At 47.4% G+C, this 27342-nt stretch overlaps 1 protein-coding gene across 2 annotated transcripts; it reads right to left on the reverse strand.

Moving 5' to 3' along the window:
- Positions 1 to 479: 479 nt before the first annotated feature.
- LOC144497520 (volume-regulated anion channel subunit LRRC8C-like) lies at positions 480 to 26973 on the reverse strand. 2 transcript variants are annotated; one of them, XR_013498554.1, is made up of 3 exons: positions 26827 to 26964; positions 6255 to 8626; positions 480 to 676 (listed from the first exon to the last, which is right to left on the reverse strand). XR_013498554.1 is itself a non-coding variant. In XM_078218912.1 (2 exons), the coding sequence occupies exons 1-2, from the start codon at positions 26962 to 26964 to the stop codon at positions 6329 to 6331; spliced, it is 2436 nt and encodes an 811-aa protein (XP_078075038.1). In that variant the 5' UTR covers positions 26965 to 26973; the 3' UTR covers positions 5540 to 6328. The 2 variants fall into 2 exon arrangements, 1 of the variants encoding a protein (XP_078075038.1); XM_078218912.1 differs by lacking the exon at positions 480 to 676 and having other exon boundaries at positions 5540 to 8626; positions 26827 to 26973.
- Positions 26974 to 27342: the final 369 nt, after the last annotated feature.

A 27342-nucleotide genomic window follows, 5' to 3' on the forward strand; every position in this document is an offset into this window, starting at 1 on the left:
GGAAGCAAGATCAATTGGTGGTTTCAGACACCACAAGGGGAATTCTCCAGCTGTTCATGGCCTGCGGGATTCTCTGATCCCGCTCGCAGTGTCTGCAGATTTACGGCGGCTTGGGGTGGTTTCAATGGGAAATCCCATTGACAGTGGCGGGACAGGAGGATCCCGACGCCAACAAACAGCACGCCGTCTCCCACCGCTGGGAAACACACGACTGGGAGGCGGCGAATGCCACCCCACAGATATTTTCTTTGCAACAAATGACAACAAAATGCTTTTGAAAATGTAAGACACTCGTGTGATGTTTCCCTGAAATGCCATTGGAACAGAGGCAAAAATCCTTTCCAAACTGGTTCACACCTCCAATACAATAATGCATAAAGAAGTTAAATATTACTGAAGAGAGCAGCCTGTTGCAATGATCACACAACTATTTATACTAGATCCCCTTTACTCCTTCTACCCTCCCTTCCCCCGATTTTCTCTCCAATAATATAAATTGTAGTCATCGTCTGAAATTTGGAATTCTTGGCTGAAATTCTCTCTTCTCGCCCACTGCGGGAATTGTAGCGAGCGAGATAGAATATTGGGCAGACCGTCCAAAGATCTGTTGAGCTCGGGTGAGAATTTCCAGCATTGGGGTGTGCGCGGCCGGAGTTACCCACCCCTTGTGTGTGTCCTGATGAGTGCAAAACAAAAGGTTTCAGTAACTTGTCTCTCTTTTCAGCAATATTCATAGAGAAATGTTATACAAGGATATTAAAGGCTTCAATGCTTGTAACACAAAGGGCGGGATTTTCCAGCCGCACTCACCCCAAGGTTGGAAAATCCCGCCTGAGGTCAACGGACCTTTGCATGGTCCGTGCCCGCCCACCACAAATCCCGTGGCGGGTGGGATGGGAAAATTCCTCCCAAAGAGTAACTTCATAGGCCGTAATCTCCCATCCAGCCAGTCTTGTTAAGTAGTTTCCGATTTGCTGTTGCTTGGATTCTATCATTTTTCCTGATGCCGACACTATAGTTAAGAAAGCCCATCAAAGCCTCTACTTTCTCAGAAGACTAAGGAAATTTGGCATGTCTGTTACGACTCTCGCCAACTTTTACAGATGCACCATAGAAAGCATTCCTTCTGGGTGTATCACAGCTTGGTATGGCTCCTGCTCTGCTCAAGACCGCAAGAAACTACAAAATGTCGTGAATGTAGCCCAATCCATCACGCAAACCAGCCTCCCATCCATTGACTCTGTCTACACTTCCCGCTGCCTCGGCAAAGCAGCCAGCATAATTAAGGACCCCATGCACCCCGGACGTTCTCTCTTCTACCTTCTTCCTTCGGGAAAGAGATACAAAAGTCTGAAGTCACCTACCAACCGACTCAAGAATAGCTCCTTCCCTGCTGCTGTCAGGCTTTTGAATGGACTTACCTTGCATTAAGTTGATCTTTCTCTACACTGTAGCTATGACTGTAACACTACATTCTGCACTCTTTCCTTTCCTTCTCTATGAACGATATGTTTTGTCAGTATAGCGCGCAAGAAACAATACTTTTCATTGTATGTTAATACATGTGACAATAATAAATCAAATCAAATCAAAAAAACCAAAGACAAGATCTACAATATGTCCCAAGTCTGCTGCTCCCGCTCTTTGGAAGGAAAATCTCTCTTGGTAGGGTGAGAGAAAAAGCTTAAAGATTGGGCTTTGGGAAAGGTATTTGCAGAGTTATGTTCCTAAGTATCATACTGCAGCTTTGCCACTCCACTCCAGGGTGGCACGGTGGCACAGTGGTTAACACTGCTGCCTCACTGCGCCAGGGACCCAGGTTCAATCCCGGCCTCAGGTGACTGTCTGTGGGGAGTTTGCATGTTCTCCCCATGTCTGTGTGGGTTTTCTCTTGGTGCCCCAATTTCCTCCCACAGTCCAACGTTGTGCAGGTTTGGCCGTGCTAAATTGTCCCTTAATGTCAGGGGGATTAGCAGGGTAAATACATGGGGTTACGGAGATAGGGCCTGGGTGGGATTGTTGTCGGTGCAGGCTCAATAGACTGAATGGTTTCCTTCTGCACTGTAGGATTCAATGATTCAATTGCAATGATGTGCTGCTGAAATATATTGCTGTGCCAATGCTTCAACAGCACAGGTGGAATTGGTCACATCTGTAATTCCCTAGTCAGTGGGTTCCTGATCATCTGGTCATTATCACCTTGCTATCTGAAAAGCACTTTGGAATGTTCTAAGGTCACAGGCAGCACGGTGGCACAGTGGTTAGCGCTGCTGCCTCACAGCGCCAGGGACCCGGGAGATGGAGAGGGGGAGAGGTTGCAAAAAAAAAATCCAGAGCTCAGGACTGAGGCAGCTGAAGGCACAACCACCAAATGGAAGTGATCAAAGTCAGGAATGCCCCAAGAGGCCTCAACTATATGAGCGCACGTATTCAGAGGGCTGAAGGGCTGGAGGAGATTACCGAGGTAGGGAAGAGGGCAGCCACGGAAGGACAACTGGGAGTCAGTGTAACGCAGGTGTGTGCAGGGAATGGGTGAGTGCGACTTGGTGTGAGTAAGTGCACAGGTAGGATGATCTTAAATGCAAGACTTTCTTTCTCAGCTGCGTTCGTAAGCAGGTAGAGATGCTAAGCTGAAGAATTAAACCTGAGATGAGGAGGAATATCTTCAGCCAGAGGGTGGTGAATCTGTGGAACTCATTGCCATAGAGGGCTGTGGAGGCCAGGTCATTGAGTGGCTTTAAGACAGAGATAGATAGGTTCTTGATTAATAAGGGGATCAAGGGGAGAAGGCGGGAGAATGGGGATGAGAATCATATCAGCCATGATTGAATGGCGGAGCAGACTCAATGGGCCGAATAGCCTAATTCTGCTCCTATATCTTATTGTCTTATCGTCTTATATTCCAATGCATGAAGGGGGTATATCCAAAGGCCAAATCAAACCAAATTGCTCTCATACATCTACAAGTAACTGGCGATGGAGATTGGTCATGGACTGCTTGTTTCTTGCTCAAAGAATGGTGTTTGGCAAGGGGCAAAGTGAGGAGACTAAAATTAAAGGAGAGGGCATTTGACAATTGAGGCTGTACATTATTGGGGTCAGGTAGATTTTTGGCATTGTTGGAAATAAAGATCTAGCCCGGGGATCATCATTCTCTTCCATTGTGTACACTGTGTTGCACACAAATTCTGGCAAAGGGAATACAAGTCACTGGTTCTTATTTCTAAGCTTAAAGCTCTGCACATTTCTAGCTTAAAAGATGAAGGAATATATTTTTGGACTTTCTGCAGAGTGTGAGGTGAGGAAGGAAAGCGCTGCACTCTTAGCTGCACACTTCTCATCTTTCCATCATTATCTTCATTTAGTTAAAAAAAAGGCACATGAATTTAGAATAAAACAGTTCAGTGTTAAACTGTACATACAATCTTCTCTTCTATAAAGTACGGAATGGTGTTCACTGAAGCACAGTGGGAAAGGGTCAGTTGGCCCATGCACCCAAACCATCCAACAACAATCCAGGGACAATATACACCACCACACAACCTTCCTGAACAATGATGGAGTAAACTTCCAAGGAGAGGTCTCTGAAATATCCCCCTGTTAACCAAAAGCAATTATAGAATCCCTACAATACAGAAGGAGGCCATTCAGCCCATCAAGTCTGTACCGACCACAATCCCACTCTGGCCCTATTCCCGTAACCCCACACATTTACCCTTCTAATTTGGAGTATTGTGAGCAGTTTTGGGCCCCATATCTAAGAAAGGATGTGCTGGCCTTGGAAAGTCCAGAGGAGGTTCACAATAATGATCCCTGGAATGAAGAGCTGGTGGTATGAGAAACGGTTGAGGACTCTGGGTCTGTACTCGTTGGAGTTTAGAAGGATGAGGGGAGATCTTATTGAAACTTACAGGATACTGCGAGGGCTGGATAGAGTGGACATGGAGAAGATGTTTCCACTAGTAGAAAAAACTAGAACTGAGGGCACAACCTCAGGCTAAAGGGACGATCTTTTAAAATGGAGATGAGGAGGAATTTCTTCAGCCAGAGAGTGGTGAATCTGTGGAACTCTTTGCCGCAGAAGGCTGTGGAGGCCGGGTCATTGAGTGTCTTTAAGACAGAGATAGATAGGCTCTTGATTAATGAGGGGATCAGGGGTTATGGGGAAAAGACAGGAGAATGGGGATGAGAAAAATATCAGCCATGATTGAATGGCGGAGCAGACTCGATGGGCTGAGTGGCCTAATCCTGTTCCTATGTCTTATGGTCTTATGGCCTTATAATTCCCCGGACACAAGGGTCAATTTAGCATGGCCAATCAACCTAACCCATACATCTTTGGATTCTATTTCCTTAGTCCCTATCTAATGTCATTGCATTACTGCTAAGTGATTTCCATTTCACGCTGATGCATTGAGCAGCATTATAGCTTGGCAGGAGCTTGGCTCTCTGACCCAATGACTGAAAGCACCAGCACCCTCTGCTGTTGGACCAGTTGGTAGCCCAACATTGGGTCTGGCTTGAAGGAATCTTCTTGCTTTAAAGGGAAGCGTTTGTAATTGGGCAACCTTATAATCATTGTCATGCTAGAAATATTCACGTGTGAGTATATGTTCCATTATAAACGTGGGAATACAAACCTATAACGGGGAAAATGTCGACACAGATATGTGGTTAAAAATATGTCAACAGGAAGTAAGGCTTTGTAGAGAGCTAGTGCATGCGTATATCTAAACTGACAGAATGGAGCTGTGTACCTCCTGTAAGCAGATGCTCATAGAGTTATCTCTTAAGTCCGTCTACTATGCATTCCACAGTATAACTCTGGTTTGCAGGCACACATTACGATTCAGACCTTGTAATCTCAGATTGGCAGGACATATAATGGCAGGCTTGCATTTTTAAACTTACATTCTGAATTACCCTCTCCCATAAATAAAATAAAGTAATTGTATTGTGTATATATATAATATAATACACGCGTGCACATACAGACACACATACATGCACACACATATACACCCACACACACCCACACATACACCCACACACAGACACACACACAAAGTATATATAGACAGGTGTATAGTGCTTCTTTCCATATTCTCCTTAGAAATAACTTTCATTTAGCCATTTGAAGCCATATCTCTTGTCACTATGCTGCTAATTACCTTGTTGACCACATCACACTGCTTCTACCATGCTTTGCCAACCGATATATAATTGTTAATAAAAATTCCTTGCAATGTAACGAATAATTTTTATTTACCAACAGTTCTTTAGTAGCAGTTCAGTCACCCATCTTCTACAACATCATAAGCACTATATTGAAATGCTACACTGTAGCATGGTCCGTCTACCACTGCCTATACACAGTATAGACGCAGTTCAAACTGACAAGACCATGCACTAGTGTACCTCAGTTCCCAGCTACATGCTTAGCGTTAGTTCCACTCCAGCCTCCAAATATAGGCCTGTTCTAAATAAGTAACATCGAGGCATAATGGTTCCCACCCCAACCCCTCACCAACCCTCCAGTGTCCCTTCCATTGGTACTAGCTCATACTGAGTTACACAGTCAATGGGCCGAATGGCCTCCTCCTGTGCCATAATGACAATCCTTTAGTTTTAGTGCAAAAATCCTATTTTCCCTGCCAGTACGTTGCATTGAGTAATCGATAAACAATCAGTGTTTAAATTGGTTTGTGGTATCTTTGAGTGGTTTAGTGGCATGTTACACTAGCCTGTGCAGCAGTTCTGGGCATTGACACCCTACTAAAGGCACATTTTAAAAAATTTTTCTTGTTAAATAAATAAATTTGGGAGCAATCACCATCTCGTCTGGCCCCTGTTTACAGAGAACAGAGTTCTGATTTTATATATATATATATATCGTATATGTTTTAAAAAGGCTGGTCGTGACTTCACTCTAAGTGCACTGATAAATGTTTCCCAGTGCAGGAAGGCAATGGTCTACTCTGATAAGATTTCTCTGACACTGATCCAGAATTTTTGTAACACATTTAAAGTTCACTCCTTTGAAATCTGTCGACTACATTAGAGGCAAGACGTTAATGACTCAATCATCACTGATTCCATCTGTTGTTTCTTACAGTGCAGCTAAAATGAACACGATGGATTATAAAATACAAGATTCATGTAAAAACGTTGGCAGTAACTCTTGAGTTATACAATTTAAGAGCAAAAAAAAAGACAAACCGGAAGAAACCACAGCCAGATCACGACAGACTCACCCATCAAGGGTCACTTGACTTTAAAAGTGGCGACATTATGGATGAAACTTAGACTCGCCCCTTTTGACCACACGCTACTCCATTTTCATTTGTTCCCTGACGTCGGAAGGCAGCACGTCAAACAAGGCGTCCTCCACCAGGAGACCACTTCGCTTCAGTGCCCGGCAAGCCCCCAACTCGGCCGGCAGTCCTTCGAAGTGGTTCCCTCTCAGTTCCAGTACGGTGAGGTGCGCCAAATTGCCGATCTTTGGGGACAGCACCGACAGGTTGTTCTTGCCAATTTTGAGCGTCTTCAGCTTCTTGCAGAAGTACAGCTCGTCCGGCAAGCTCTCCACCTTGTTGCTGGTGATGGTGAAGTCCTGTAGGCTCTGGAGAACCCCGATCTCGGGTGGGATGAAGCGGATGTCGTTGTGACCCAGGTCCAGGGACCTCAGCTTGTTGCACAGGAAGAGGTGCGACGGCAGCACCTCGATCTTGTTGTGGTTAAAGTACAGGCGCTCCAAGCTTGACAACTTCTTGATGTGCTCCGGGATGTAAGTTATACTGTTGTGCCACAGCTTGAGGCAGGTGAGCTTGCGGCAATGTTGGAAGCTGATGATTTCCTCGACGGATTTCAGGTTGTTTTCCTTCAAGTCCAGGTCTTGGAGATTGATCAGGCTGAAGACGGCGTGGGGGATCCGCTCCAGGTCGCAGTGAATCAGCTCCAGCTCAGTGAGATTGACCATTTTCTTCAAGCTATTGAGCATCACCAACTTGGTGCCATCGTTTTGGATGCACAGCGTTTGAAGGTGACTCGAGGTTTCAACGATTGGCGGCGGGATTTTGGTCAGGTTACTCTTAATGTAAAGGACCTTGAGACTTTTCAGTTCCCGCAGGGAGTCCAGTGTGATGTTCTTAGAGAGGTCGGGACTCAAAAAGCCCTGGAGATGCAACTCTTCCAAACTCTTCAGCCCGTACATCCACTGTGGGAGCTCCCGAAGATCATCAAACTTGACGCGTAAAACCTTGAGGTTCTCCTTCAGGAATGCCAGGGCAGCGCTGTGGATCTTGACCGAGCACTGGTACAGGGACAGCTCCCGCAGGTCCTCGAGCTGCACGATGGTGGCCGGGATGGTGACGTTGTTGATGATCTCCAGTTTCAGCGACTGCAGCTCCGTGAGTTCGAACACGGTGTCCGGCAACCCCGACAGCATAAAAAGCTGCAGCTCCAGCCGGTTCTGAGCGTTGCTCTGCAACCTCTGCCGCAGCTTATCCGGGGTCCACTCGTTGTTCAGGTTCAACTGCTTCAGCTTGTTCTCGCTGACCTCCGACAGGAAGACTGCGAACCTCTTGGAGTACAGAGGGTCGTACTGGTCTATCAGGTGCAGCATGAAGGCAAAGTCGTTCTTGACATCGGGAATGTCATCGATGCCGGTCTCTTGCCGGACGTACTCAAAGGAGTATTCCTTAAGGGAGCGGTAAAATAGCCAGTAGAGAGTGTAAAGGCAGGTGAGGCCATAGACACTGACAAAGCACAGGTAGCAAATGGACAGCTTGGAGAATAGGTGGGCCATGGTGTGATTGCAGGAAAACTTACAGTAGCCTGTCATCTCCTGAATGTTGACCTCGCAATCCACCGTGAAGTTTACTTTCGAGACGAGGATGCTATTATACGCAATGATGAAAATGAACTTGATGACCTTGATGATGGTCTGACGCACGTACATGGAATATAGAAGATCTCCCTCCTCGACGTGCAGTCTGAATTTCTTGACTTTCTCAAAGAGCGCTTTGGCCTGCTCGCCTTCCTTTTTGTCCAGAGCGCTAACTGTTGGCTTCTCCACCACGATCCTCTCGGGGATGGATCGCAAGGACTGCGTTTTCACCAGGTTGCCCTCGGAGCTGGACAGGCCCGGCGCTACTTTGACCTGGTGGTTCTTCTGGGTGCTCTTGCTGTCCTTTTCCTCGGGATTCTCACCGGAGACCTCGGACAGGGCGCGGGTGGTCCACAGCGAGTCGAAGCACTTCCCCAGGATGGAGATGAAGTGTTCGATCTTGGAACTGGACCCGGGGAACTTGAACCAAAAGTTGCTGCACAGCATGAAAATCAGGGTGTGTATCAGGACAAGATAGGGAAAATACTTGGCATACCAGTGCAGCGCCCGCTCATAGCACATTTGGTTTATAAAGCTGTACTGTTGAAGGTCAAGATTTGTTTTCAATCCTTTCATTTCAACAGGAGGATGAGGAGAAGGGGAAGGACGCGGCAGTGGCAACGTTGCTGGTGTCACAAAGGGACTGGAAGAGATGTTGACGAGTGTTTGATTTTGAAGAGGGCGGAGGTTGTGGGGTGAGTTCCGTTTAGGAAGACAAATGATCTTGTCTTGCATCACCTGGGGCAGGGACATGGGGAGGAGAGAGGGAAAAGAAACAAGTCATTCAAAAGTATAACTTCTGAGCAAGTTTAAATGGAAACATTTATCAATGAATCATAGAGTCATCGCAATGATTAGACAGAAAGAGGTCATTGGGTGCCTGCACTCATCCCAGCTTTTCAATTAGTGATACACGTGCTGAAATGTTGCCGCCTGACCACCTGAGGCTTGTCAGGTCCCGCCCGAGGCCAATGGAGAATGCCGTTCCGCGACGCGCACCCGCCCCAAGCGTGCCAATAAAATTCCGGCCATACTCTCCATAACAGTATGTATCCTGCAGTGAAGAAAGAAACCGCTTACGTTGATGTGAAACATTTCAGATCACAAAGTGCCCGACAGCCAAATAAGTGTCTCTGAAGTGATGGATCTTACAATTTGCAGAAAGGAAGATCCCGTAAAAAGATATCACCAAACAATCTGTTCTTTTAGAGATGATACTTGAGAGATAAACATGGATCAAGACACAGGATTACACCGAATAAAAAATCCAGGGACAGGCCATTCGGTCCCATTAGTCCATACTGGCCTTTTTTGGCCCAGTGAAGCAGTTGAGGCTACCTCATTGAATGTTCTTAAGGCAAGGATAGATACATTTTTGAATAGTAAAGGAATCAAGGGTTATGGTGAGTGGAGCTGAGTCCATGAAAAGATCAGCCATGATCTTATTGAATGGCGGAGCAGGCTCGAGGGGCCAGATGGACTACTCCTGCTCCTAGTCTTATGTTCTTGTGTTTCCTCCCCTTGAGTCTCCTCCAAATTCCTCCTCATTATCGGAATAACCTGTGTTCTCTTTTCCATGAGATGCTTATGTAGTCTCCCTTTAAATGCATACTTTTCATCTCACTCTCCGTGCCCTATGCTAGCCAGTTCCACATTCTCACCATTCTCTGAGTAAAGGAGATGTTTCTGAATTCTCTATTGGATTTTGTGAATGTAGCTCAGTCAATCAGGCAAACCAGCCTCCCATTTTTTGACTCTGTCTACACTTCCCGCTGCCTTGGAAAAGCAGCCAGCATAATCAAGGACCCCACGCACCCCGGACATTCTCTCTTCTACCTTCTTCCGTCGGGGGAAAAAGATACAAAAGTCTGAGGTCACGTACCAACCCACTCAAGAACAGCTTCTTGCCTGCTGCTGTCAGACTTTTGAATGGACTTACCTCATTTTAAGCTGATCTTTCTCTACACTCTAGCTATGACTGTAACACTACATTCTGCACTCTTTCCTTTCCTTCTCCCCTTTGTTCTCTATGAACGGTATGTTTTGTCTGTAGAACGCTCAAGAAACAATACTTTTCACTATATTCCTTTTCACTATATATTGTCACTATGTGGCAATAATAAATCAAATCAAATAATTTATATTGATGACCTCTGGTTTTGTCCTCCCCCACTGGCACAAATACCCTCTCTATGTTTAATCTAATGAAACCTTATGCAAGTTTATTAAATCCCCCATTAACCTTCTCTTTCAAGAGAAGAGAGCTAACTCTGTTTTTCCTTTCGATTTGATTTGATTTATTATTGTCGCATGTGTTTGTATACAATGAAAACTATTGCTTCTTGAGCTCTATACAGACAAAGCATACCGTACATAGAGAAGGAAAGGAGAGGATGCAGAGCTAAGGTGCAGAGAAAGGTCAACTTAATGTATGGTAGGTCCATTCCAAAAGTCTGATGGCAGCAGGGAAGAAGCTGTTTTTGAGCTGTTTGGTACCTGATCTCAGACTTTTGTATCTTTTCCTAACAAGATCATAAGAAATAGGAACAGGAGTAGGCCATTCGGTTGGTCGAGCTTGCTCTGCCATTCAATAAGATCATGGCTGCTCTGATTGTGGCCATAACTCCACTTTGCTGCCTTCCCATTGGCTCCCTTGTAGGTCAAATATCAGTCTAATTCAGGCCTGAAAATATTCAAAGACCCAGTCCCCACATCTCTGAAGGAGAATTCCAAAGACTGGTAAATCACAGAGAGCAGAAATTCCTCCTAATCTCTGTCTTGACTCGGAGACCCCTTGGCCAGGATTTTTCAGGCTTACCTGGAAGTCTACGGACTGTTGACTGACTGACTGCATACCCGCCAGGGAAGAACCCACCACAGCGAGGCTGGTAAATCCCAGCCCTTATTTTTTTAACTGTCCTCCCTAGTTCTAGATTCCTCCATGGGCATCTACCCTATCAAGCCCCCTTAGAATCTTATATGTTTCAATAAGGGCCCCTCTCATTCTTTTAATCTCAAACAGGCCTAATCTGCTCAACCTGTCCTCATAAAATAACTCCTTCGTCCCAGGAATCAGCCTAATGAACCTTCACTCCTTCCAAAGCAAGTATGCTTCTCCTTGGAGACCAAAAGTGTACACAGTAATTTAGAAACCCTCCTGTGCAGAAGGAAGCCATTCGGCCCATCACGTCTGCACCGTCTCTCTCTGACAGAGTACCTTACCCAGGCCCTTTTCTTCAGCCTATCCCTGTAACACCACACATTTACCATTTACCACACACCTAACCTACACATATTTGGACACTAAGGGGCAATTTAGCTTGGCTAATCCACCTAACCTGCACATTTTTGGAGTATGGGAGGAAACCAGAGCACCCGGAGGAAACCCACGCAGACACTGGGAGAATGTACAAACTCCACACAGACAGTGACCTGAGGCTGGAATTGAACCCGGGTCCCTGGCGCTGTGAGGTAACAGTGCTAACCACTGTGCCACTGTGCTGCCCGAGATGCGGTCTCACCAATACAAGTATAATAGCAATCACCTTGAAGATCTGGAATCATCCTTGTAAATATTTTGTACCCTCTCTGTTGCTTCTCCATCTTATATATAATATAAAGACCCAGAACTGTATTTTTTTATTCACTCATGGGATGTGGACATCGCTGGTTAGACCAGCATTTTATTGTCCATCCCCCAGTTGCCCATCAGAAGGTAGTGGTGAGCTGCCCTTCTTGAACTGCTGCAGTCCATGCGGTGTAGGTGATGCGCTATCAATTAGGCAAAAGACTACTTGTGTGCCGATACAACTGTAAGCTTTTATTCATAACAAAATCAGGAGCACATCCAAACAGATAACCAACCTGGACTGAACAACGGGGAGGAGACAGCCACCTTTATACTAGGTGACGAGGGGAGGAACCGAACCGGCAGGGGATGTGTCCAGGCATAACAAACACACAACGGTGGTCCATGTAGGACAAAGGCACAACTGAAGTCCACCACATTCACCCCTTCCTTTAAAAAAACAACACGGGGGTGAAGCGGAAACAATATCACAAGTCCAGACGATCTGGTGGCTTGATCGGCCGTCGCGATCGTTGTAGTGCAGGTCGCAGAGTCGTCCGAGCAGGGAGCGGTGTCGGCCCAGGCTCCAGGCAGTGAGCGTCGAGAGGAGGCGCCAGGTGGTGTGAGGCCGACCCATCCGTCGTCCCGTCCAGTCGTCGGGTACTGCGTGGCGACAGCACCGGCGACTCAAGCGAGCTGTACATAGGGGTGAGAGGAGTGAGCAGTGGCCCTGGTGGCATATGGAGAACAATGGGAACTGGAGCTGGGGGGTGGGGGGCCACAATGGGCTCTGGGCGCACAACATGGGAGACTGGGACTGAAGGGGGAAGGGGCGTAGCGGTCTCTGAGTGGACAACACCAGGGACAGTGGGGCAGAAGGGCGTGCTGGCCTCAGGGGCACCCGCGGGTGCCAAGTCACGGACAGAGACCATGTCCTCCCGCCCATCAGGGTATGCTACATAAGCGTATTGAGGATTAGCGTGGAGCAATTGGACCTCCTCGACCATGCTTCCGAAGCAGAACGGGCCCCGGGGACATCAGCCAATCTGGGAACGAAGTACCCGAGGAGGACTTTCTGGGAAAAGAGAACATCCGCTCGTGAGGGGTCGTATTGGTCGCTGTACACAAGAGTGACCTAATTGAATGTAATGCGTCCGGGAGAACGTCTTGCCAACGGCTGACTGGAAGGCCCCTAGACCGTAGCGCTAATAGAACAGCCTTCCAGACAGTTGCGTTCTCCCGCTCTACTTGACCATTACCCCTGGGGTTATAGCTAGTGGTGCGGCTGGAGACAACGCCTTTGGCGAGCAGGTACTGCCGCAGCTCGTCACTCATGAATGAGGACCCACGGTCGCTATGAATATAGGATGGAAAGCCGAACAGGGTGAAGAGCGTGTTCAGGGTCCGAATCACCGTAGCCGTGGTCATGTCCGGGCAGGGGAAGGCAAAAGGGAAACGCGAGTATTCATCAATGACATTCAAGAAATAAACATTGCGGTTAGAGGAGGGGAGGGGGCCTTTAAAATCAATGCTGAGGCGCTCAAACGCGCGAGTGGCCTTTATAAGGTGCGCCCCACCTGGCCGGTAGAACTGCGGTTTGCACTCAGCGCAGACCCTGCATTGCCTGGTAATCGTCCGGACTTCCTCAAGGGAGTAGGGCAGGTTACGGGCTTTGACAAAGTGGAAAAATCTGGTGACACCCGGGTGACAGAGATTGTTATGGAGGGACTGTAGCTGGTCCAGTTGGGCGCTGGCACATGTTCCACGAGACAGGGCGTCTGGGGGCTCATTGAACTTCCCAGGCCGGTACATTATGTCATATCTGTAGGTGGAGAGCTCAATCCTCCACCGCAAGATCTTGTCATTCTTAATCTTGCCCTTCTGCCTGGTGTTAAACAGGAAGGCAATGGACCGCTGGTCCGTAATTAAAGTGAACCGTTGGCCCGCAAGATAATGGCGCCAGTGCCGGACGGCTTCCACGATGGCCTGGGCCTCCTTCTCGACCGAGGAGTGTCGAATCTCAGGGCCTTGTAGGGTCTGGGAAAAGAAGGCCACCGGACGGCCCCTTTGGTTAAGGGTGGCGGCTAGGGCAAAGTCAGACGCATCACTTTCCACTTGGAATGGGATGGATTCGTCCACAGCATGCATCGCAGCCTTCGCGATGTCCGCTTTGATGTTGTCGAAGGCCTGACGGGCCTCCTCCGCCAGGGGAAAAGAGGTCGATTTTAGGAGCGGACGGACTTTATCCGCGTAACGGGGAACCCACTGGGCATAGTAGGAGAAGAAGCCCAGGCATCTCCTCAGTGCTTTGAGAGTAGTAGGGAGGGGAAGCTGCATAAGGGGACGCATACGGGCTGGGTCGGGACCAAGGACACCATTTTCTATCACGTACCCAAGGATGGCGAGGCGGCGTGTCCGAAAAACACACTTCGCCTCATTATATGTCAGGTTCAGGAGAGTGGCCGTACGGAGGAATTTTTGTAGGTTGGCATCATGGTCCTGCAGGTCATGGCCGCAGATGGTGACGTTATCCAGATACGGGAAAGTGGCCCGTAGCCCGTGCTGGTCCACCATTTGATCCATGGCCCGCTGGAAGACTGAGACCCCATTGGTGACACCAAAGGGGACTTGGAGGAACTGGTAGAGGCGACTGTCCGCCTCAAAGGCAGTATATGGGCGATCCTCCGAGCGGATAGGGAGCTGGTGGTAAGCCGATTTTAAATCAATCGTAGAGAAAACCCTATAGTGCGCGATGCGGTTGACTATGTCCGCGATGCGGGGAAGAGGGTACGCATCTAGTTGCGTATACCTGTTTATGGTCTGGCTGTAGTCAATCACCATGCGGTGTTTCTCCCCTGATTTGACTACGACCACCTGCGCCCTCCAGGGGCTGGTGCTGGCCTGGATAATCCCTTCCTTGAGCAAACATAGTACTTCGGACCGAATGAAGGCCCGGTCTTCCGCACTATAGCGCCTACTTTTGGTGGCTATAGACCTGCAATCCGGGGTGAGATTATCGAATAAAAGGCGGGGGGGGGTAATCTTGAGGGTCGAGAGACTGCAAGTGGTGCGTGGGGGGCGCTGCAGTGACAGCGCCTGGCAGACAGAGAGCGGGGGATAAGGGCCATCATACTGCAGGGTGACGCTCCTTTGATGGGTGAGGAAATCTAACCCCAGCAGTACAGCTGCGCAGAGTCGCGGCAGCACGAGGAGCCGAAAACGCTCGTAGACTGTGCCCTGTACCGTCAGCGTCACCCAACAGCACCCGAGGATATCCACTGAGTGGGAATTCGAAGCCATGGAGATAGTCTGGCTCCAGGGTCGCACGGGAAGGGCATATTGACGCACTGTGCGAGGGTGTATAAAACTTTCTGTGCTCCCGCAGTCGAACAGGCAGTTTTCTGCATGGTCATTTACCTTGATCTCCATTATTGACTTGGAGAGTTGGTGAGGCTGCGACTGGTCCAGGCAAATCGATGCCACCGTCGAATCCAGGAAGAATCCATCTTCGTCCGCGTCTGATGACGTCACGGATAAAGCTTCCTGCTCGGCGCGTCTTGATGACAGCCTCAAAGATGGCGATTCCCGCGCATCCGGTGACCGCATCAAAGATGGCGACTCCCGCACTTCCGGTGACCGCACTAAAGATGGCGATTCGCACGCAGCTGCCACCTGCATTAAAGATGGCTGCGCCCGCGGAACACACGTGGCGCCATGAGACTTCAGGATCGGCTTCGCCTGGCAGACTTTAACGAAGTGGCCTAGCTTACTGCATCCGGAGCAGATCGCATCCTTCGCCGGGCAGCGACACCGAGGGTGCTTGGATAGGCCACAAAAGTAACATTTGGGCCCCACTGGAACAGCCGTCGCGGTGGAACCGTCGATGGAGCGGGATGCGGGGTAGGACCCGAGGATGCGAGAGGCCGCTTCTAGCGTTTCAGCCATCGTGGCTGTTTTCCGGAGATCCAGGCCATCTTGTTCAAGCAGGCGCTGCTGAATGTAAGTAGACTCAACGCCCGCAACGTAGGCGTCGCGGATCAGGTCCTCCGTGTTCTGAGCTGCTGAAACAGCCTTACAGTCACAAGCTCGAGCTAGGACCCGCAGGGTGCGCAGAAATTGGGCGCACGATTCTCCTGGCTGCTGCTTGCGGGTAGTTAGGAGATGTCTGGCGTAGACCACGTTAGGGCTCTTTCGGAACTGCCCTTTTAAGAGTTCTATAGCGTCCGCGTATGTAGTAGCGACCCGGAAGATACTGTAGACTGCATCGCTTACCCGGGTGCGGAGCACGTGGAGTTTAGTGTCGTCGGAGTCGACGGCCGCAGCGGCGTCGACGAATGCTTCGAAGCAGTCCAGCCAATGGTCAAATTTATCAGAGACTCCGACCTCTTGAGCGTCTAATGTTAACTTGTCGGGTTTTAAAAGCTGCTCCATGTCGGTCAAATGTTATGAATAAAATTGATGCGCTATCAATTAGGCAAAAGACTACTTGTGTGCCGATACAACTGTAGGCTTTTATTCATAACAGAGTCAGGAGCACATCCCAACAGGTAACCGACCCGAACTGAACAAGGGGGAGGAGACAGCCACCTTTATACTCGGTGACAAGGGGAGGAACCGAACCGGCAGGGGATGTGTCCAGGCATAACAAACACACAACGGTGGTCCATGTAGGACAAAGGCACAACTGAAGTCCACCACAGTAGGTGCACCCACAGTGCTGTTAAGGCATGTTATGTATTTAAAGTGGTTGCATCGCTGCTGGTAGAAGGTCATCTGACCCTGTAGTGTCGTAAGCAGAGGTTTTTGCGGGCCTTTGGGGCAAAATCCATCTTGGACCTTGAACAAACAACATCTCCGAAATAAACCTGCATCGTGTCTGACTTTAATGGGATGGCACGGTGGCACAGTGGTTAGCACTGCTGCCTCACAGCGCCAGGGACCTGGGTTCAATTCCTGGCTTGGGTCACTGTCTGTGCAGAGTCTGCACGTTCTCCCGTCTCTGCATGGGTTTCCGCCGGGTGCTCCAGTTTCCTTCCACAGTCTGAAAGACGTGTTGGTTAGGTGCATTGGCCGTGTTAAATTCTCCCTCAGAGTACCCAAACAGGTGCTGGAGTGTGGCGACTAGGGGATTTTCACAGTAACTTCATTGCGGTGTTAATGTAAGCCTACTTGTGACACTAATAAATAAACTTTTAAAACTTTAACGCATAAGTGTGGCACCTCATTACTCTCTGATTCAATTCCCGGTCACTATTTGACAGGGAGCAAAGGCGAGGATTTTGACCCAGCAACAGTGGAGAAACGGCAACATATTTCCAAGTCAGAACGGCGAGTGGTTTGGAGGGGAACCTCCAGGTGGTGGTGTTCCCATGTGTCCGCTGCCCTTGACTTTCTGGATGGAAGCAGTCATGGGTTTGGAAGGTGCTGCCAAAGGAGCCTTGTCAAGCTTCTGCAGTGCACCTTGTAGATGGTATCCACTGCTGCCATTGTGCATCGGTGGTGGAGGGAGTGGATGTTTGCGGGTGCTTGTTCACAGGACTCCAGCTGTTGTCTAATCTAGTGTTATACGCAATCTTAGCATAACGTTAGATTTTTCAAATCTATCCCTCTAGAAGTCAATCCTGGTGCTTGCTTTGCCTTATTAACCTGAGTGGTTACCTTTAGTGATTTAAACTGGAAAGAGTGCAGAGAAGATTTACAAGGATGTTGCCAGAACTATAGGGAGTTACAGGGAGAGGTTGGCCAGGCTAGGACTTTATTCCTTGGAACGTAGGAGAGTCAGGGGTGACCTTATCGAGGTGCACAAAATACCCTTATTGAGGCGTCTGTGTGGAACATAGAACATAGAACATAGAAAGCCACAGCACAAACAGGCCCTTCGGCCCACAAGTTGCGCCGATCACATCCCCACCTCTAGGCCTATCTATAGCCCTCAATCCCATTAAATCCCATGTACTCATCCAGAAGTCTCTTAAAAGACCCCAACGAGTTTGCCTCCACCACCACCGACGTCAGCCGATTCCACTCACCCACCACCCTCTGAGTGAAAAACTTACCCCTGACATCCCCCCTGTACCTACCCCCCAGCACCTTAAACCTGTGTCCTCTCGTAGCAACCATTTCAGCCCTTGGAAATAGCCTCTGAGAGTCCACCCTATCCAGACCCCTCAACATCTTGTAAACCTCTATCAGGTCACCTCTCATCCTTCGTCTCTCCAGGGAGAAGAGACCAAGCTCCCTCAACCTATCCTCATAAGGCATGCCCCCCAATCCAGGCAACATCCTTGTAAATCTCCTCTGCACCCTTTCAATGGCTTCAACATCTTTCCTGTAATGAGGTGACCAGAACTGCGCGCAGTACTCCAAGTGGGGTCTAACCAGGGTCCTATAAAGCTGCAGCATTATCTCCCGACTCCTAAACTCAATCCCTCGATTAATGAAGGCTAGTACGCCATACGCCTTCTTGACCGCATCCTCCACCTGCGAGGCCGATTTAAGAGTCCTATGGAGTGTGGAGTGTGCACATTCTCCCCATGTCTGTGTGGGTTTCCTCTGGGTGCTCCGGTTTCCTCCCACAGTCCAAATATGTGCAGGTTAGGTGGATTGGCCACCTGCAGAATACCTGCAGAAGACCAACAACCAGTGGGGACGTAAGTAATGAGGCTTGTACTGTTGAAATAAAACAATTTAATCCTCAGAGACAATTGTAAATGTTAAGGACAGGACAACTACTGGAATGGCAAAGTTCAGGTGCTTGGGCCCCGGACTGGTCACCTTCCAGGGTTGTCCGCCTTCAAGGGAAACGCAGTTCAACAATTCCTGCACTGACCACACGATGGCAGCACGTCCACTCTCAATCAACAAGCACCATTGGTCAGAGTCCAACGGTTCAATCTACCCAACCAATTAAGAGAAAACCCATTCAACTGTTGAATATCATTGAAATAACACAACATCTTCACTTTTGTGCCATTGCTTACCTGTGTCTAACATATTTACTGGATTGTTGTAGCTCCTACAACTCCAAATAATGAGGAATCTTTAGAAACAGAAAATAGGAGCAGGAGGAGGCCATTCGGCCTTTTGAGCCTGCTTGGCCATTCATTTTCATCATGGCTGATAATCCAACTCAATAGCCTGATACTGCCTTCCCCCCATATCCTGTGATCTGATATGTGCTCACTATTTTCCACAGCGTACTCTTTTTCACATCAGCTGAAGAATATTACATTATTGTATATTGCTGGCTCATATTTCAAAGATTAAGTTGGAGTGTGGACACGGCAAACTTGCACGTTTGGCTCTTGTTCAGAGTTGTTCAATGGTTGTAAATTCAGCACAGTGTGAAAGCTTGACACACAAATAAACAATGGCCGCCAGTGCATTAATGGTCACTCCTAATCCATTCCAGAGCATAAATCCCATGTACTTCCTGGTTTTAATTCATCGGGGCGGCACAGTGGCACAGTGGTTAGCACTGCTGCCTCACAGCGCCAGGGACCCGGGTTTGATTCCCGGCTTGGGTCACTGTCTATGTGGAGTCTGCACGTTCTCCCCATATCTGCGTGGGTTTCCTCCGGGGGTTCCGGTTTACTTCCACAGTCCAAAGATGTGCGGGTTAGGTGGACTGGCCATGCTAAATTGCCCCTTAGTGTCAGGGCGACTAGCTAGGATAAATGCATGGGGTTACGGGGATAGAGCCTTGGTGGGATTGTTGTCGGTACAAACTCGATGGGCCGAATGGGTCTCTTGCCCTGTAGGATTCTCTGATTCTAATTCACAGAGAAATGTCCCAAGCTGGTGAGGTGACTACGAATCATTCATCAGTGGCCTTTGGGACACTTTCATTGGAATTCTACAACCCGGTCCACCACGGAATCGGAGTGGGTGGGGGTGGACAACGCAAATGTCCATTGACCTCGGGCAGGATTTTCTGGTCTCGTGTCAAGTGAGGCCATAAAATCCCGCCCCATGAATCAAGGCAGTTTGTGCTTTTCTATTCATTCACGGGATGTGGACTTTGCTGGCTAGGCCAGCATTCACTGCCCATCACTAATTGCCCAGTTGAGAAGGTGGCAGTGAGCTGTCTTCTTGAACCGCTGCAGTCCATGTGGTGTCGGTACACCCACCCAGTGCTGCGAGGGAGAGTGTTCCAGGAGTTTGACCCAGCGGCAGTGAAGAAACAATGATACATTTCCAAATCAGGATGGTGTGTGACTCAGAGGGGAACGTCCTGGTGATGGTTTTCCCAGGTATCTGCTGCCCTTGTCCTGCCAGGTGGCAGTGGACATGGATTTGGAAGGTGCTGTCGGAGGAGCCTTGGTGAGACAGTGAGAGTTCGGATTAGGAGAATGGAACAGTAGAAAGAGGCAGAAAGAGTCTTTGGAGCATGTGCCACTCCCAAACTAATAGTTCAGCATCAGAGACTGCCGGGAGTGAGGACATCATAAAGGAGTGCAGTGCAGATGATGGCACCAATGGGCAAGGGACTACAGTCATTATAGGCGGTTGCATAGTTAGGGAGAGAGACAGATATTTCTGTAACCACCATGAGTCACACATGGTATGTGACCTCCCTGGTTCCAGGGTAAAGAACATCATGGAGCGGGTGCAGAACTGGGGGGAATGGAGTGAATTAGAAGTTGAGGACACACCGGTACCAACCACACAGGGGGAGCGGGAATTAAGGACCAATGGTCAGATTTTCGGGAGTGAGATAGGAATTTAAAAAGTAGGAGCTCAAAGGGCAGTAATCTCTGGATTTCTCCCCCTGCCGTGCACCATTGAGATTAGGAATAGGGAGGATCAATGCTTGATGTATATTGCAGGATGGAGGACTTCAGGTTCTTGGGTTATTGGCACCTTCTCTGGGGCAGGAAGCAGCTATTCAAAAGTGATTGGTTGTACATCGACTGAACTGGGACTGTTGTCCTCTTGGGAGGTTCACTAGCCTGGATGAAGAGGATTTTGGTGGGGTATATAAGCACGTAAGTTGCACAAAGGAACGAGAATGTTGGATAATACTTGCATAGGAAGTAGTACCATATTTGATAGGAACAGACTAAAAAGGACAATGAGGAATATAAAGACAGTTTAGAATGAATGTGAGTAAATGCACACAGTGTGGTGAATAAGGTTAGTCAGCTACAAGAACAAGTAGTCATGTTGTGTGGGAATATGATAGAATAGAATCATAGAATCCCTACAGTGCAGAAGGAGGACATTCGACTCATTGAGCCTGCATCGACAACAAACATTATGAATCATAGCTCATCCCATCAAGATAGTCGTCTTCCCATTTATAAATTCTGAACATTATGAATGTTTGTTGTCGATGCAGGCTCAATGAGCCGAAAGTCCTCCTTCTGCACTGTAGGGATTCTATGATTCTATTTTATCATATTCCCACACAACTACTTGTTCTTGTACAAAGTCAGAAATGTGCACGAACTACAGAGTGGCGATATTGGGGGCCTCCAATTACCCAAATATGGATTGGGAAAATGTTAGAGTAAGGGGTATGGAGGGGAAGGAATTTCCAGAATGTGTTCAGGAAAACTTCCTTAACCAGTGTGTCCTCAGTCAAATAGGAAAGAGGCATTTTTGGATCTGTAGCAGGGAATGGGTTGGGCAAAGTGGACCAGGCGACTATGGGGGAATACTTAGAATCATAGAATCCCTATAGTTCAGAAGGAGGCCATTCAGCCCATTGAGCCTGCACTGACAACAATCCCATCCAGGCACTATCCCCGTAACCCCATATATTTACCTCCCCCTGACACTGAGGGAGAATTTAGCATGGCCAATCAACCTAACCCACTCATCTTTGGGCTGTGGGAGGAAACCGGAAGGAAATCCATGCAGACACAGGGAGAAAGTGCAAACTTCACACAGTGACCCAAGGCTGGAATTGAACCCAGGTCCCTGATGCTTTGAGGCAGCAGTGCTAACCACTGTGCCACCGTGCTGCCCCTTGTGCCACCGTGCCACCCTTAATGGGTAAGAGTAATAGTGAAGTGCAAGGAATAATCTAAAATAGAATTTATAAATGGGAAGACGGCTATCTTTGAGGGATGGAATGTGATCCAGCCAGGATGAAATGGAACCAGAGTTCGACAGAAAAAAACTGTTACGGAACAATGGGTGATCTTTGAGGAAAAGGTGTTTCAGGTACAGGCTCAGAACATTCCAGCAAGGGGAAAGGTAGGGGAACCAGGGCTCCATGGAAGATCAAACATACGATGAGTGTGTATGACGCATAACAGGTGAATTCGCCAAGCAAGAATTAAGCCAAATACAATGAGTTGAGAACAGATGTGAAGAGGAAAATAAGACTGGGTCAGAGAGAGTATGAGAACAAAATGGTAGTTGACATAAAAAGGAATTAAAAATTATTCTGCCAACAGACTAGCCCAGGCCTGAACCTCAAAGCATATATCACCTCACAAGGGCCTAACAAGGTGATATACGCTTTGAGATTCAGGACTAGGTTAGGAAACTTAATGAGTACTTTGTATCGATGTTCAATATGAAAGAGGATGCTGACAATATATTGGTAGATGTAGAGATGGTAGATGCTTTCCAATCTTCCCTAGGTGCGAGAGTATTGGAAAGTGGCAAACGTTATATACTTATTCCAGGAAGGATGTAAATTCAGTTCCAGTAACTACTGGCTGGCTAGTGGTGAGCAAGTTTCCAGAAACATAGAAACTAGAATCGGGAGTAGACCATTCGGCCCTTCGAGTCTGCTCCGCTATTCATCTTGATCATGGCTGATCATCAAATTCAATATCCTGATCTCCCCTTCCCCTCATATCCCTTGATCCTTTTAGACCCAAGAGCTATATCTAATTTCTTCTTGAAATCAGACAACGTTTTGGCCTCAACTACTTTCTGTGGGAGTGAATTCCACACATTCACCATCTTCTGGGTGAAGAAATTTCTCCTCATCTCAGTTCTAAAAGAATTACCCCTTATCCTCAAACTATGACCCTGGTTCTAGACTCCCCCACAATTGGGAACATTCTTTCTGAGCCTACCCTGTCCAATAATAGCTTTAAATTGAGGGGTGAGAGATATAGGACAGATGTTAGAGGTAGGTTCTTTACTCAGAGAGTAGTAAGGGCGTGGAATGCCCTGCCTCCAGCAGTAGTGGACTCATCAACATTAAGAACATTCAAATGGTTATTGGGTAAACATATGGGTGATATTGGAATAGCATAGATTAGAGGGGCTTTAGATGGGTTTCACTGGTTGGCGCAACATCGAGGGTCGAAGGGCCTGTACTGCGCTGTAATGTTCTATGTTCTATGTTCTAACCCTGTTAGAATTTTATAAGTTTCTTTGAGATCTCTTCTTACTCTTCAAAACTCCAGTGAATATAATCCAAACTGATTTAGTTTCTCCTCATATGACAGACCTGCCATCCCAGGAATCAGCCTGGTAAACCTTCGCTGTACTCCCTCTATAGCAAGGACATCCTTCCTCAGATAAGGACACCAAAACAGCACACAATACTCCAGCACACCAACGCCCTATACAATTGCAGCAAAACATCCCTATCCCTGTACTCAAATCCTCTCGCTCTGAAGGCCAACATACCATTTGCCTTCTCTACTGCCTGTTGTATCTGCATGCTTACTTTCAGCGACTGATGCATGCATTCAAGTAATAATCTGTCTTCCTATTACTGCTACCAAAGTGGATAACTTCACATTTATCCACATCATACTCCATCTGCCATGCAGATGCCCACTCAGCCTGTCCAAATCACACTGAAGCATCTCTGCATCCTCCTCACAGCTCAGCCTCCCCCCAACTTTGTACCATCTGCAAATTTGGAGATAAAACATTCAGTTCCTTCTTCCAAATCATTAATATATAATGTGAACAGTTGGGGTCCTGACACAGATCCCTGTGGAACCCCACTAATCACTGACTGCCAATCAGAAAAGTACCCATTTATGCCAACTCCTTGCCTCCTATTTGCTAACCAGCTTTCTATCCATCTCAAAACACTACCCACAATCCCATGTGCTTTAACTTTACATAGTATGCTGTTAGGTGAGACCTTGTTGAAAGCCTTCAGAAAGTCTAAATAATTCACATCCGCTGGTTCTCCTCGGTCAACTCTACTAGTTACATCCTCAAAAAATTCCAGTAGATTCGTCAAGCATGAGGGTGATTCTTCACGCAGAAGGTGATGTGTACATGGAATAAGCTGCCAGAGAAAGTATTGAGGCAGGTTCAATAGCAACATTTATAAAGCATTTGGATAAGTACATGGATGGGAAAGAATTAGAGGGATATGATCAAAACCCAGGCAACTGGGACTAGCTGGGAGGGCACCATGGTCAGCATGGACTGGTTGGGCCGAAGGGCCTGATTCTGTTCTGTATTGCTCTTTGACTCTATAGAAGACTTTTTAAACAAATTTGAGGCTCATGCAATAGGTGGGTGAGGGTTAGCTTGGATAAAGAAAATTGAAGAACAGACAGCAGCAAGTCACGACAAATGGTTGTTTTTCAGACTGGAAGGTAGATAGGGGTGTTCCCCGCTATATATCTCTGTATATATAAAATATCAGTTTAAATTCTATTTATCAGTGTCACAAGTAGGCTTACATTAACACTGCAATGAAGTTACTGTGAAAATCCCCTGGTCGCCACACTCCGGTGCCTGTTCAGGTACACTGAGGGAGAATTTAGCGTGGCCAATGCACCTAACCAGCACATCTTGAAGACTATGGGAGGAAACCGGAGCACCTGGAAGAAACCCACGCAGACACGGGGAGAACGTGTAGAATCCACAGGCTGGGAATCGAACCCGGCTCCCTGGTACTGTGAGGCGGTAGCGCTAACCACTGTGCCACCATGCTGCCCAGTACACACGTATACATATGTTGGTTTAGCTCAATTGGTTGGACAGCTGGTTTGAGATGCCAACAGTGCGGGTTCAATTCCTGTACCAGCTCCTCGCCTGAGGTGTGGTGATCCTCAGGTTAAATCACCGCCAGTCACAGCCGATGGTCATTTCAGACCATGGTGACTTTAGCTTTACACATACATATATAACTGATCCTTGGGGAACAATATTCAAATACCTTGGACATTGGAATACAACATTTTATGATGATCCTAAACTTTGAGGCAACGTGGAAAGTGAGGATGATACCGATCAACAGGCCATTGGGGACCAAGTGTAGTGCGTCAAAATTCGCAGATGACACGAAGATGGGTGGCACAGCAAAGTGTTCAGAGGACGCTGAAAGTCTGCAAAGGGATATAGATAGTCTAAGTGAGTGGGCGAGGGTCTGGTAGATGAGGTACAATGTTGGTAAATATGATGTCATCCATTTTGGTAGGAATAACAGCAAAATGGACTATTATTTAAATGGTAAAAAATTGCAGCATGCTGCTGTGCAGAGGGACCTGGGTGTCCTTGTGCAGGAATCTCAAGGAGTTGGTTTGCAGGTGCAGCAGGTAATTAAGAAGGCAAATGGAATGTTGTCCTTCATTGCTAGAGGGATGGAGTTTAAAAACAGCAAGGTTATGTTGCAGCTGTATAAGGTGCTGGTGAGGCCACACCTGGAGTACTGTGTACAGTTTTGGTCTCCTTATTTGAGAAAGAATATATTGGCACTGGAGGGGGTGCAGAGTAGATTCACTAGGTTGATTCCGGAGTGGAGAGAGTTGGCTTATGAGGAGAGACTGTGTAGACTGGGGCTATACTCATTGGAATTCAGGAGAATGAGGGGAGATCTTATAGAAACATATAAGATTATGAAGGGAATAGATAAGATAGAAGCAGGGAAGTTGTTTCCACTGGCGGGTGAAACTAGAACTAGGGGCATAGCCTCAAAATAAGGGGAAGCAAATTTAGGATTGAGTTGAGGAGGAACTTCTTCACACAAAGGGTTGTGAATCTGTGGAATTCCCTACCCAGTGAAGCAGTTGAGGCTTCCTCATTGAATGTTTTTAAGGCAAGGATAGGTCAAATTTTGAACAGTAAAGGAATTCGGGGTTATGGTGAGCGGGCGGGTAAGTGGAGTTGAGTCCATGAGAAGATCAGCCATGATCTTATTGAATGGCGCAGCAGGCTCGAGGGGCCAGATGGCCTACTCCTGCTCCTAGTTCTTATGTTCTTATTAGCAGAATGGATGACAATCCATTTGCTGAAATTTAATAGAGAAATGTGAGAAGGTGCAACATGTAAAGAAGATGTACGGAAAGGCAATGTAGACTCAATGGCCCACAGAGTGTATAGAACAGAATGACCTGAGGTTCACGTGCATGGATCTTTGACAGATTGAGAGAGTGGTTAAAGAAATAAAGATGTCAATTTCTAAAGCTACTTTCATGACCACTGTACGTCTCCAAGTGTTTTGCAGCCTTTGAGGTGCCTTTGAGGAATGGTTCCTGCTGTAATTTAGCAATTGTGACAGCCAATTTTCACACAGCAAACTCCCACAAACAGCAGTATGGCAATGAACAGTTAATCTGTTTGTGACTGAGGGATAAATATTGCCAGGATAACAATGCAATGCTCCTTCAGTAATTCACTCGAATGTCAGCCTGGCTTTTTGTGCACAAGCCCGGGAGTGAACTCGGAACCTTGAAGGTGACAACACGACTAACTTAGCAAATTATATGAGATTCGTGACTTCAAAAATGAGAGCATTGAGTACAAAAGCAGGGAAGTTATGCTGATCCTTTTTCAAGCTCTGGTTCCGCCAGAGTGGGAGTATTGTGCCAAGTTTTGGTCACCACACTTCAGGAAGGATGTGAGGGTCCTCGAGGGGGAGATTTACCAGAATGGTTTCAGGGATGAGGGGTTTTAGCTACAAGATTGGAATTGGAGAAACTGAGGTTGTTCTCCTTGGAGCAAATGAGGTTGAGTTTAAAGTTTATTATTATTTAAGTTTATTTATTCGTGTCACAAGTAGGTTTACATTAATACTTTTTTAAAGTTTATTTATTAGTCATAAGCAAGGCTTACATTAACATTGCAATGAAGTTACTGTGAAATTCCCCTCCCTAGTAGCCACACTCCAGCGCCTATTCGGGTCAACGCACCTAACCAGCACATCTTTCAGACTGTGGGAGGAAACCGGAGCACCCGGAGGAAACCCACACAGACATGGGGAGAACATGCAGACTCCACACAGACAGTGACCCAAGCCAGGAATTGAACCCGGGTCCCTGGCGCTGTGAGGCAGCAGTGCTAACTACTTCGCTACTGTGCCGCCCGCTGCAATGAAGTTACTGTGAAAATCCCCTGGTCGCCAGCAAGGACATTGCAAGGCAAAAATCACCCCGGGATGTTGGAGCAAACACATAGTTGATCAGGTCTCAAGTCTCAGGAGACGTACCTGTAACGTGCATCCAAATACACCAATCATCAACATGGCGATGGCCAGGTAATCGGTGAAAACGTCCCACCATGGCTTCAGCACTCGAAACGCAGGCTGATGGTCAGTAAACTGCTTGAACTCCGTGACTGGAATCATCGTTCCTGTCGAAATAAGATCAATTTCAGAAAAAAATTGAAAATCTGGAGAAGCAGAAGCAAATCCTTATTTGTTAGTCGTTGAGTGAGAGTCTTACAAACGCCTTCAGAACTGATTTTGCACATTAAACCTCTGAGCTGAAATTGGTCGTCTTGTTCCGTACCAAGAGTGCTAATGAGTGGAAGATACCCATCTCATTAGAGATATAATGGCTGCTATTTAACCCAGGGGATTTTACCTATACTGCTGTGTATATACATATGGCTGTACCCACCTGTACTGCACTGTAAAATGTATCACAGCGAATGACTGTTCCAAACCCCTTCAAATGAGGTTTTAAAAACATAGCAGAAGTAAGCTACTCAGCATATCAAGTCT

Source organism: Mustelus asterias, chromosome 8 (assembly GCF_964213995.1).
Source record: "Mustelus asterias chromosome 8, sMusAst1.hap1.1, whole genome shotgun sequence".
Lineage (NCBI taxonomy): Eukaryota > Metazoa > Chordata > Chondrichthyes > Carcharhiniformes > Triakidae > Mustelus > Mustelus asterias.

What these genes read in the sequence shown, in the direction of transcription:
- LOC144497520 (XM_078218912.1), bottom strand. Translation starts at nt 26,964, where the DNA reads ATGATTCCAGTCACGGAGTTCAAGCAGTTTACTGACCATCAGCCTGCG. An exon ending in TATTTGGATGCACGTTACAG is followed by an intron (nt 8,627 to 26,826) that starts GTACGTCTCCTG and finishes TCCCTGCCCCAG; the next exon opens with GTGATGCAAGACAAGATCAT.